We start from the raw sequence: 13,273 nt of genomic DNA on the forward strand, positions 1-13,273 counted from the left end.
AATCAGTACTGTTGATCCATGTGTAAGCAGCATCTCAAATAGTGCTTACTTAAGCCTCAACATACATTTTAAACAGCATTGTTCAACAGTATTTAAGTCTAAGCACCCATTTTAAAAAGGTTAGCTTACATGAAGTAATCGGCTTAGGGTTAGGGTTATGACTTTCCATGTTCAGGGAGTTTTATGTACATTTTTTATTTTGTCATTTTATACTCAGTTTATTGATAACACAGCGGATAAGTCATTATATATGACAATGAACTGACTTTTCGCTTCCTAGGAGGATATGTGTGTCACTGGCGATAGTCCTTGGTGGGCGACAACTGGGATCAGCTGCGATAGATTCTGCGATAGCACTTCATGCCTTTACAGCGGCTTCCTTTGTAACAATATGAGCAGTGGATTATCGTTTTCCCGCCAAATTAAAATAATGTGGCAGGTCGATCGGTTGTATGCAGTTTTCTCTATGATGGTGTAGTCAAGAGGGAAAACGAAGTTCGCGAATAAAAGGGTTGGGAAAGCAACCATGGTTCTTCTTAATAGTGGGAAAAGAAAGAAAGGAGACGAAGAGCACAGCGAAGAAGGCGATACTCGTTCGCGGTCCAGGTAAACATGAAGTGGTCATTTTTGAAATTGTATCATTGTTCATGATTTACGTACAGTTGGAAAAATATCCGGTGGATATCCAGTGGATAGTATTAAGCTGACAGTGAGCGAACAGAACGACACATTTATTAGTGATTTTACCAAAGAATCTTCAATGTTTTTCTCAGACCTGATGAAGGTGCTTCGACCGAAGCAAGAGTGAACAGAATCCATTCCAACGATGTTTTGGACGTCAAGTATGGCTTTGATCGCTACAAAGACTCTGTGGATAGACTGGGATGGCTGATCAACATGCACCCAGTAAGCCAAACGTATTGCTTTTGAGTTTTTAAAGGGAGAGGACAAAACGCGGATAGTGCTTACTTAAGCCTCAAAACCCATTTTAAACAGCATTGTTCAACAGTATTTAAGTCTAAGCACCCATTTTAAAAAGGTTAGCTTATTACATGAAGTAATCGGCCATCACAACAATAATGGAAAGCTAACCTTTGTTAACTGGGTAGGGTAAGCGCTTTCCGAGCGAATGACCCAAAACGCCGGTGCTTATACCTGGTTTCCATAGCATTAAGCGACTAGGAGCATTTAGAACTCCCCCCTGGATGGGATGCTAGTCCATCGCAGGGTTACCCCCAGCATTACGCTAGTACCCATTTATACACCTGGGTGAAGAGAGGCACTGTGGGAGTAAAGTGTCTTGCCCAAGAACACATCACAATGTCCCCGGCCAGGACCCGAACCCGGACCACACGCTCCGGAGTCGAGCACACTAACCATGAGGCCATCGCGCCTCGGTGCTTAGACTTAAATACTGTTGAACAATGCTTTTTAAAATGGGTGTTGAGGCTTAAGTAAGCACTATTTGAGATGCTGCTTACACATGGATCAACAGAATGAATTCAAAATAGTATTTTTAGGGTAGTCCATTTCGGTAGTCCATAGGGTACTCCATGGAGTAAGGCTCCGTGTTTTGTCCTCTCCCGTTGATGGCGTCATGTGTTATCTTTTCATATCATTCATTATTAATCTCCCAGTGATTGGAAAGTGCAAGGTTGTTTCGAAGCACCTTGGCGCTTTTTGCTTGCATCAGTTTGGATGTTAAATTTAAAGCAACTCTGCAGTAATCACTATAAAATTCACCAGTATTTTGTGAGCATCACAGGCATAAAAAATAACGTAATTATCATTTGAGGTCGCATGGATACCCCTTCAAATTCCACAGAGGTTCAATTCAGTATTTTGTGTTTACATCGCAGAATTAAGCCCAAGCAAACGGCTTGAACATTTGTTTCAACGCTCATTCAATTTTGTTGAACATTGTTGACTGACTTCGAGGGACTGGGGTTGAGGGTAGAGGGACAGCCTCCCCACATGGCCTTGAAATTTGAATGCAGCATCCAAATTTTGGACACAAACTACTGATTATCTGAAATTAAATTATGTGGTGACGTCACCATTGACAAACACAAGAAGAGGGGTACTGCAGAGATGAGGGTCAGAAATGAGAAAATCATTGATTGTTGCAATTTTACTGTAACTTTAACATAATTAGAGGTTGAGCAATGTAATGCAATGGCTTCTCTGCTGGAAGGAAAGGAAGTTCTAGCTCTGTTATCCACAGGATTCAGGAAAAGTCTTATTTTGCAACTGTTTCTTGTAGTGGCCAAAATACAACAAGGGTAAAATGTCACAGTTGTAGATTCCTGTCCTCTACAAAGCATTATGGCTGATGACATTTGGCCAGAAAGTGGGCCTTTCAGGTGCCTCAGTTGCTATTTTAACATTAGAGGAACTCATTTCAGCAAGTTCAAGTTCAAGTTCAAGTTTATTAAAGGGTAAAGGACATTCAACATAAAATAAGCACTGCCCGCAGTTAGCTACAGCTATTTGAGGCGAGCAGTGGTTTTGACGTATGACAAATCGCAACAATTCAACCTTACAGTAACTAACAGGTAAAACAAGAGAAAGTCAAATACAATGACAAAACTATGACTAATTGTGTTCTAGTAAAGAAACAAGATTTACGATTAGAGGAAGATACTTAGCTGATTACTTAACAATATTTAGAATTTAAAAAAAAGGAAAAGAAAATTGTAAGAGATTGTTACTTTGAATACTTAGGTTAAACGAACATAGCCATAGTACAAAATATAATATACAAGTATGTTTAGATAATGTTAACAAGAGCAGGATGGATTATGCAAATATAACACACTGAGTTTTCAAGATATTTTCAGTCTTTTATTAAATCAAGTAGATCGATGTAATCATCTGCCTTCAAGAATTTTTGAAGAAGCAAATCATGAACTTTGCATTTAAAATTTGTTTAGACATGTGATGCATTTCAACAGGTTTGCTATTCCAGACTCTTAACCCATTGACTGACGGGGGTTCCCTATTGACGAGTAAAATCGTCTGGCGTTAGACAGAGTAAAATACTTAGTCTGGCTGGTTTAGGCCAGTTTGGGTGTTAAAGGGTTAAACACCGTTTCGTGGAAATGATTTATTTTGCTTGTCAAATCAAGAGTATTGCACAAAGAAATTACCTCTTGACAATGATCTTGTGTTACAGGGGTGAATATTCGATTAGAAATTAAATATATTAGTTATTTGGGGTGGCGACAAATTATTGAAGACATCGTGCATTAAGATAGCAACTGATTTGAGATAAAGAAGATATAAAGATAGTTTATTTGTAGAGTAGGGGAGATGAAGAAAGGAATTGTGTGAAATTTATAGTCACCAAAAAACATGAGGCAGCGGGACCCGTTTCTGCAGGCGTAAGATATGGACTCTGTATATATTAATTTTTTCCAGCACAGCCCCACATCTTTTCCATACAATAGATTGCCAGACTTGGTCTCATGTGGGTTGAGTTTGTTGGCTCTCTACTCTGCTGCGAGAGGTTTTTCTCCAGATACTCCGGGTTTCCCGTCCTCAAAAACCAACATTTAGTTCGATTAGCGTTAATTTTTTATTTCAGTTTAGAGTGTCCCCAGTTAGTGCTCCAGCACTAGAAAACTAGACACTTAAATAAATTCCTTTCCTTGCTTCTCTTTCTTTTAGACAGAGATCATTGACGATGACAAAAAGTTGATAAGTGCTGTGGACCTTTACTTTATTCAAGATGATGGAGGTCGTTTCAGGGTAAGAACTGTAAGCTAATGTGATAAGAGTTAAAGACGTTGGGTGCTGAATGTGTCATCCTCTAGGGTGTCTCTGGGCTAGCCAGGATTGCTAGATGTGGTTCTAAGACCAATGATCTTTTTAGAGCGGTTTTCAATTGAGTGTCGAAAGTAATTAGTGAATTGCTTTGGTTTTGCATTACTTCAGTCAGTGATTGGTTCAAAGTTCTCGCTTCACTTTTTCAACCAATCACAAGTGAAATCAAAACCAATCGTGTCTTTCACATGCACATTTTCCCTTGCTTTGTGATGGCTATGTGTAATTACTTCAAGATTTGATTGGTTTACTGGATTGTATCCGTCCCTTTTGATTGGCCAAAGTAATTACCTTGGTTTTGATTTTACAACACTTGATCAAAACTTGCTGTAAGGACAGTTCAGCGTTTGCCACGGGTTGACCTTTGGACCTTAAACAATGCCATTTAAGTTTACACATGTTATGAGAAGAGCCCAGGGAGTTTTTCATAGAGATTAATACCTCTTTGTGTATTTCTCAATCATCTTTTGATTTGTTATTGTAATAATATCCAGGATCCAGTGTTTACAGGTCTCAGGTCCATTTGGCTTGTTCTTTTGAAACATCATACTTTCTAAACTGCTTTCAGGTGCCCTTGCCATACAAGCCTTATTTCTACATCCTTGCAAAAAAGGTTAGTCTCACCTTGTTCTTGCTGGTTGCTTTCAAATTTCAATTAACCTACTCAAACCTAAAGCACCCTTAATCAGCGAGTAGTAAAACCATCTGGCGTTTGTTAGGTCGTGTTTTATTGGGATCAACCGTTTCAACCGCAACCGGTTTAGGTTGAAGGAGTTGAGGTTTCCCAATAGAACACTTTTCCAACTGTTTTCGGTTGAAACGCGGTAACTCCTGGGAATATAGTTATCACCAGACTTCTCAGCATTGACAAATTGAGGGAAAGCAACATCGGCAGGAGCCTGCGGCTGTCTTTAAATGGCTTGCGTAAACGACAGCGGTTTCTGCCAATGCTTTTTCAACCATTTCAACCTTGTTTGATGCCGGTTGAATAAGCTGATGAACCAAACCAACCTAAAGTGGCTTTTCCGAATAGAACACTAAAAAACGCAACCAACCCAACCAACTAAAAACAGTTGATCCCAATAGAGCACAATCTAAAATCTATAACTCTCAATCTCGCGTTGGAAAGGGTTATATGGGACATATTCAGAAAGCAGGGATGAAATACTTGTTACTTTACTAACTCTGAACCATCCCAATTTTACAAAATGATCTGTTGTTTCAACTTCACTAAACCACTGTTGCAATCATTTTTTCATATGATGTCATGTGGTTTCTTATAGGTTGATAATTTGGATTGAGTGAGCCAATCGGATTGCCTAGAAAACCAATATCCAAGTTTTAAAATTTAAGAATTTATATAATAAATTCTTGTGAGTGATATTTACCATATTAATAGCAGCAAATGATTTCTCATGTAACAGGATACTGACCGGGAAGTGGCCACTTTCTTGAACAGAAAGTTTGGTGGCTCGATTGCAAGTATAGAAACAGTAGCAAAAGAAGATCTAGATTTGGTAAGAGCAAAAAGAAAAGGTGGTTAATTTTATATTTTAGTTATTTTAAAGGGATTAGCACCACCATAAGCTACCCGGGGCCACCATGGTTTATGGTAGTTGACACACTGGTGTTATCTATCTCGTCCTTAAACCGTGCACCACTTGTCCTTCTTGCAAATGTATAGCAATTGAATTCTTTGTTTAGGGTGAGGATATATATAAGGATTGAGGTAGATTTGGGTCCAATATGTAAGCTGTTGCAGTAGCTGGAGCATTTTAGATGTGTTCTTTGTAATACGAGTATTAATTTTTTCGAATTTTTTTGTTTATTTTCATTTAGAACAATCATCTTGTTGGACTTAAAAGGAATTACATCAAGTTATCATTTCAAACAGTCAATGATTTGAAGAAAGTGAAGAGGTACAGATTTTGACCACTTCATTATTTTTTGGTTCTCCTTAATTTTTATCACAGGCATCTTTTAAGAATAGGTGGTTAAAAACTCCATTGCCAAGTGGAGGTTGGGTGCCTGAGACATCCTGAGCTTCCACTATAGGCAGGCAGCTCTTCAATGGAAACTGCTCCCAAGGCTGGGAATCCTAGCAATTGAGCCATGTCCGTGCAAAACGAGAAGCACAATAGCTGCAAAATAGCTGTAAAGTGGATCTACAGCTGAAAGGCAGCAGTTTGACAGCTTTCCCACAGCTGATGATTCGAAGCGCTTGACATCAAAGTGCAGCTGTTTTGCATCTACCAAGATGGCTGTCAATTACACGTAGCTGCATGACGCAGAGATTCAGTGAAAATCACACAAATGTGTCAACGTGAAGTTATTTGTGCCGATGGGTGAATGGCATTCATATCGATGGTGCGAAAACAAATGTACATATACATGTACGTGTATGTTTTGTTTTATCCTTCAGCTTTCAAATCTATAAATCTATTCTTATTAATCTATTAATATTCTTTTAAAATTTGGTCTGAATTCTCACCATGCATGTATGCAGTTCCAGTTCAATGCAACAAACAGCACACATGGACAAATATAAAAAGGTATCAGGTCTTGATCAAGTGAACATTTCGTCTGAGGCGTAAGTGCCTTGATCTTGGTTGATCTTGGACGTTGAAAATCCATGTTTGAGTTTTTTCGCTCTTATACACAGTACAGTTCTACTACATTTTTGTAGTTTTGCCTTGGATAAAACAATCCAAGTCTGATCTTGTAATTACCCGTATTCATGTTCGTCAATGAAAAGCCTGACCTTGTTGCAAACAAATTTAGAAGTAGATATGTGTGACCAATCTTTTTGTAAAACACCTCAAAAACCGGGATCATAATAAATCCACAATTTTAACAGCTCAGAATTTAACATTCATGCTCTACATGTATGTTAAAACCTGTGCTTGTCTTGTTTCAAGTAACATTATGACAGCTGTTCAAAAGAACAAAGAACAAGCCAAAACACATGCAGCTTACAATATTGTGATTGGTGCCGATATGAATGAAGACGAAATGATTGCTGCAAACAGAAGGAATGCTGATCAAATGTCAAATGTGATTGACATCAGGTATGTTGAGAGCCTGCATTTAGAGTGAACGTCTAAACTCGTGTATTTTTTACAGAAAAAGTGGATGATAAAAGTGTGATGTTTTATTTCTACATGCATTTTTCTTGCCAGCCAAGAACATTGAGAGCCTGCTTAGAGTCGACATGAATATTGTGTAGAAAATAATGGTTCTGTTAGTGTAATTGTTCATTTCTTTGAGACATAAATCACTTTCTTCAATTCTTTTAGAGTTTATACGTGTTCCAAAGTTCTTCTTTCTTGACTCTTGATTCTTGATTCTCGTGTCTCGAAACTCGAACTTCTCGACCTTCTTGGCGTGAGAATCAAGTTTCAAGAATCAGGTCGAGACTGTCAACTTGGCCCACACAGTTTGATTAAGGATGTTAAAAAAAGGAGTTTTGACTTAAAAATACTTACTCCAAGTTAACCTTTGTTTTTTCCAGGGAATATGATGTACCATATCATGTCCGAGTTGCTATTGATCTAAAGATTTTTGTGGTAAGCTAAAAAAGTACGCTATGGAATCAATAATAATATTATAATTATTATTGTCCAATGAATTGGTGTTGATAAACCTTGCCTTTTATTTAGCTGTCAAAGAGTGAGTGTAAGTGCTGACTTGTTATGTGTGGATCGGGATCAATACATGCGCATGCAAGGTTTCATTATGAATTTACGTTTCTAACTACATATAAGTTGTACGTGTATGTGATTAAGGGCTGTGCAAGTAACCATTCAGCTGTTGTGTCTTTTCATGAATATTTTTTTCATCAGTCCTGTAGGAGAGGCGTGCGAGTAACTATTCTAATTAACGTTGCAATTACCTTTGCTATGGAGGTGAATGTTTTGTCCTTTTTAGGGCCACTGGTATAACGTTAAAGTGCGTGGAGGAATTCATCCTGAGTTGTCAAGGAGAGATGACCTCCTGGACAGACCGGTGCGTTAATGATAGTGTCAGTAAAGATGATGTGACAAAAATATTATGTTGTGGTTCAATTTTTTCCTGGTTCAAGATTTTTTAACCCATTGGCACCTCAAACTCCCTAGGACGCCTCCAGTTGACAGGTAAAATCGTCTGTTGTTAGACAGAGTAAAATCTGTTTAAGTCTCACTCCCAGGAATCAATGGATTAAATCAGTTCAATTTTGTTTTTCCTTTGTTTCATATTATGATAATGAGTATCAGACAAAGAAAAATCAAAATTGAACTGGTTTGAAAAATTTTAAACCAGGAAACAATAATTATTTGAATCACAACATATACAATGTCATGTTCTCTGTACTTTCAGTATTGCTCAATGTGGAATAACATTTCTTCCAAGATGCTAGGGTAATAGCCAAAGTGACTTTGGTGGGAAATTTCAATTTCAAATCATTCCTGCCACTTGCTAATGTCATTACAAAATCAGCACCTCCTTGATAGAAAGTTATCACTATTTTAAACCCTGAATGTTGGTGTGGCAAGGATTTCAAACCTTCGATCTCCCTCTTAGTTTATCGGTACATGTATCTTGTTCACTGGCGTATCATGATGTAGGACCATATTCCTATCCAGAACATTTAAATCTTAAGATGTCAACTAACCTTACGAATGTCCTGCAAGTTTTGGATGTAATCAGTGATGTTAAGACTTAAATTTAATGGGAATTTTTGCTACAGTAAATGTTGTTAATACTGCTTCTTGTTGATTTATAATCAATGATATTCAACCTTGTTTGATTTTAATCTTTAATCTCTAGGATCCTGTGGTACTAGCCTTCGATATTGAAACAACAAAGTTGCCTTTGAAATTCCCAGACTCCAGCTCTGACTCTATTATGATGATTTCTTACATGATCGATGCACAGGTTTGTTGACTTGTCATTCCTGTTAATTCCCCAACTAAACCCCTGACGCAAACAACATAAAATTCGTTTTTAGCAAAGAGGTAAGTTTCTTAAGAATACGAACTACAAGTAAACAATCATTTGCCTTGCCACCCACCCAGGTTGGGAGGGTGGGTGGGAAGAAAATAAAACAGATCAGCATAAAACCAAACGTGTACTCTCGAAGTCAAACTGACTTGAAATGAAACAAGAAACTACTATAACCTGATACTAGATGGTGTACGTTGCGCAATTAATCCCTTTGAACATGTGCTTGTCTAATGGCGTAAAATTCCCCAACTAAACCCCGGACACAAACAACACAAATCGTGTTTGGCAAGAGAGAAGTTTATTAAGAATATGAACTACAAGTAAACAATGATTTGCCTAATAAACCTGTCTGCCACCAAACGGAACTGTGCGCGAACAGCTGCGAAGTACCTGAAAGAACAGCAAAACGAAGCTGATGAGCGAAGGCTAGCTTTGATTCAATGCTAAATTGGAAATGAACCTGATACGTATTACTTGTCCAGTCTCTGTATAGCTGTATTAGTTCACCGGGTACACCTTGATTAAAGGCCCAGGAAGTGGCACCCAGACAAAATGAATGACTTCGAAAGGACAAAGCATTAGAGATACCAGCTGCGTGAAGCGCCTGACGGAACTCGGCAATAAAGCAATATATTGATCTTGAGTAAGAATGGTGGGGCTGTATGGGCTGGGCAAAAGAAACAAGGCAGGCCAAGAACTAGAAGGAATAAGATGAACCACACGGTGGTATGCAGAGACTGGGAGAAGCGGGTCTCACAATTTGAGTGCGACAACAATTGTCAAAAGTTCCAAGGAATTAATTTCAAGATACTGGATTAGAATGAACTCTGGAAACTCTGCATGAAAATAATAATATTCACAAAAGCTGCCACAAGCAGTAAGGCAAGCGTCAGTTGTAAACACCCTGCCTGGGGATGACTAGTTGGCGGTGTTAATCATGGACACACCATTATAGTCATGCAAAAACCCTGCACCACCATTGAATGTCTTTACGAGATTCAGAATTAAGATTAATATGATCCTGACTGAATTTTTCAGTCCATAACAAACAAAGAATCAGGGCAATGAAGACCCAAGTCAACTTTGATGCATGCATTTGGAGACAAATACAAACTTGCTTATCAAAGATTGGAGAGATGATTTCATAGTTGTACGTTTGTGTAGCCATTCCTGTAGCAAGTTCTCAATTTTGGAGAGACTGTCCGGACCCACAGATAAAGTAAAGTCTAGGGTATTGAGTTCAACACCCAAGCAGGCCATAACTTGAGAAGGAGGACAAGATTTGTCAATAGATTCTTCCAAGCCAAGTGTACGCAGCAATTCTCCAAGCTTCTTGAAATGAGGTGGTGGGAAATTAGCTTGTGAAACACCAATAAAGTCATCAAAATAATTAAAGTCTGTGTCAGTTGAGAATCCAAGTGACTGTGGAGGTAGATCTTTGGTCATGCCATCGTGGCTGAGCCTAAACTCATAGTTAAAACTGTGTGAAAGTAAAATTTACTGTCCCATGTATAACCAAGTGAATGATAATCATGTGAGTCTACTGGAAATTGATGGGAGGCTTTCTGGAGACTGCGCTTCTAAAGCATGCAACCTTGACCCAGTGAAAAATCGCTGTGGTGATGGCATCGATAGTTGAATAACTCAGTTTGGGGAGCTTGCCAAAAAAGTAACCAGAAGGAAATTTCATCATTGACGGAGGTGCCACAAGGCCAGCTTAAATTAACTATTACTCTCTGTTCATGAGAATCATGTTTGGCCACCATGTTAAGAGGTGTGACCACAAAGCCATTGGCAAAATGCGGTTCATTGAAAGGTCCTGCAACTTGACCGAGTGAAATCTCAATGGTAATATAGGCTGCAATGGCAGCAGGAAAATTCAACACACCACAATGGGTATGAAGGTCAAACACAGGAAGAGTCTGGTTAGTGTTGCCAAGTGGGCAACCAAATTCCAAAAAATCACAAACGACATGGTCCTCCTACTCTTGGAACAAAGTGCGCTGCATGGTAATATTTAGGAGAGAAGGAACTGGATTACAAAGACCGTTATAGTTAAGCAGTCCAGAAGAGACGATGAGAGTCTAGAAAATAACCCGTGGAAGGAGTCATTGTACCATGAAAACCTGACTCTCTTGACTGCAAAATCTGATGTCCCAATAAGAACAACTAGAATTAGCAGATGAAAACGTCAGGAGGTTAGAAGTAAAACGTCTTGTAATAGAAAAGTCTGACAACAAAGAGTCTCAACTTCAGTTCTGGTAAGGTTACTTACTTGAGCAAACCATTGAAAGGCAACGTTGGGAAGAAAACGAAACAGAGCAGTACAAACTCACGAAATGAAACACAAAACTACTACTATCTGATACTAGAGGGTGTATGTTGTGCAATTAATCCCTTTGAACATGTGCTTGTCCAAAGGGGGTTATTTTTCATAGAGCAGTTTTTTCTTTATTGCGAGATGTATCTGACAAAGGAAGAGGAAACCATTAGAGAGCTTGGTGGGAGGAAAGGGGACTTTAATTTGAGGTTCTGTGAGAAATTAATTGTCAGTGATTCTTGCAGGGTTACTTGATCATCAACCGAGAGATAGTATCAGAGGATATTGAAGATTTTGAATACACTCCAAAACCTGAGTATGAAGGACAATTTACAGTTATCAATGAGCCTGATGAGGTAGGAACTTTTTTGTGTCAATGAGAACAAATTTCAAGAGGACTTTTTAATGTTCTCTTCAGTTTTATTTCTGGTTTTCGACTTTAAATCAATAAATCGTAATTTCAAGGTTTTGTCATTTTGCAGGCGAACCTGTTAAACCGATTCTTTGAGCACATCCTTGAAGTCAAACCAAACATCTTTGTGACCTATAACGGGGACTCTTTTGATTGGTAAGCATATATAGATAAAAATAACCGTATGAGGTAAACTCACTCTATACTATTATACAATACAGTTTTGCCATATGCTTTCCATGTCATCATAATTAATGCTTGGAGATGGTTATGAAATTCGGCAAGTTCCTTTATTTCATGTTTTTTGTCCGTATCTTTTGGCCTTGACCCTGCACGAGACACACCTTTTTTTTCCGAGAAGATAACCAATCAAATCCTTCGATGAAATTGTGCGCAACTAATCTGCAAACCTGTGCAAAGTGAAAACAAAAGATTGTGCAATGTCACGGTCAATTCAGCATTGATTGCGACAACAATGTTCTCACTTTTGAAGGTTTTAAAGTGCTACTACAACCAAAAAACAATTCTTCTTTTTCTTTGGATTTCAAAACTATGTTAACTAAACACTAAGTGACCCCAAGTTTTTAAGTTCTGATTTTAAAGATACACCTGTTTATTTTAACTGGAACTTTCTTATTTATTGGTCTGCCATTACTAACTTAAGAATCTTGAGAGAGCTGGGTTGAGGAGAAAATGATGTCAAAGACTCGGTAGTTTAAGAATGCAATGCGTGTGTATGTGGCTAAATTAACCCATTGACTCCTGGGATTGAGACTTGACAAATTTTACTCTGTCTAATGGCAGACGATTTTACTCATCAACTGTCGGCTTGGTAGGGCGTTTGAGGTGTCAGTCCTCGCCATTAACTTCAGTATTTTGTCATCAATAATAATTATTATTGCTATTGTGAGTGAGGTCTTACTTGTCCCCTTTAGGCCATTTGTCGAAGCTCGTGCAGCTCATCATGGTGTTAGCATGTACAAAGAAATTGGTGAGTAAATGGCAAAAGATGCTTAGACAAAATAATCTCAACCGTTGTGCTCCACAAATTTAATGGACTCAGGCTCAGGCACAAGGTATATTAATCACATCTATTGCTACCTCTTTTGTTATGGACTGGAGTCCTTGGAAGAAGACCGACAATAAGTCAGTTCTGTTTGTGTTCATTTTCCTTCAGCCGTTTTGTTCGGATCATTCTCCCCAAGGTTTATGAACTCGCCCCAGGCCTTACAATCTCTCTTCCGAACAAAATGGTTGAAAATGAACTTAGTATTTTTTTCAACACATGGTCCACAAGGAAGGAAGTGGCAATATGTGATTTAATACCTTGCGCCCAAGTCTGATTTGAGGAACGTAACAGTTAAGATTCCCTGACACGAGTGGTTTATCCAGAGAACCGGTCAGTCAAATTTTCAGTTATTTCTTTTACTTTATTTATAGTTATTTCTATGTTGTTTTGGGTTGGTCCATGGAGGGGGACCATCATGGAGCTGGGAGGCCGGTGGCCTCATGGTTAGTGTGCTCGACACCAGATCGAGTGGTCTGGGTTCGGGGCCTGGCCGGGCACATTGTGTTGTGTTCTTGGGCAAGACACTTTACTCTCACGGTGCCTCTCTCCACCCAGGTGTATAAATGGGTACCGGCGTAATGCTGGGGGTAACCCTGCGATGGACTAGCATCCCATCCAGGGGGGAGTATAAATACTCCTAGTCGCTTCATGCTACAGAAACCGG

General features: G+C 38.8%; 1 protein-coding gene across 1 annotated transcript in view; it reads left to right on the forward strand.

The window, feature by feature from the left end:
- Window positions 1-389: 389 nt before the first annotated feature.
- The window catches only part of LOC138028926 (DNA polymerase epsilon catalytic subunit A-like), a 53,801-nt gene continuing 40,917 nt past the window's right edge, over window positions 390-13,273 (forward strand). The window contains exons 1-13 of the mRNA XM_068876571.1: window positions 390-606; window positions 774-906; window positions 3,670-3,750; window positions 4,394-4,438; window positions 5,250-5,342; window positions 5,665-5,744; window positions 6,744-6,893; window positions 7,337-7,391; window positions 7,753-7,830; window positions 8,632-8,739; window positions 11,374-11,484; window positions 11,611-11,696; window positions 12,476-12,531. Coding sequence (XP_068732672.1) covers window positions 527-606; window positions 774-906; window positions 3,670-3,750; window positions 4,394-4,438; window positions 5,250-5,342; window positions 5,665-5,744; window positions 6,744-6,893; window positions 7,337-7,391; window positions 7,753-7,830; window positions 8,632-8,739; window positions 11,374-11,484; window positions 11,611-11,696; window positions 12,476-12,531 — 1,156 coding nt within the window. The 5' untranslated portion in view covers window positions 390-526. The remainder of the gene's footprint in view (window positions 607-773; window positions 907-3,669; window positions 3,751-4,393; window positions 4,439-5,249; window positions 5,343-5,664; window positions 5,745-6,743; window positions 6,894-7,336; window positions 7,392-7,752; window positions 7,831-8,631; window positions 8,740-11,373; window positions 11,485-11,610; window positions 11,697-12,475; window positions 12,532-13,273) is intronic.

Source organism: Montipora capricornis, chromosome 13 (genome assembly GCF_036669925.1).
Source record: "Montipora capricornis isolate CH-2021 chromosome 13, ASM3666992v2, whole genome shotgun sequence".
Taxonomy (NCBI): domain Eukaryota; kingdom Metazoa; phylum Cnidaria; class Anthozoa; order Scleractinia; family Acroporidae; genus Montipora; species Montipora capricornis.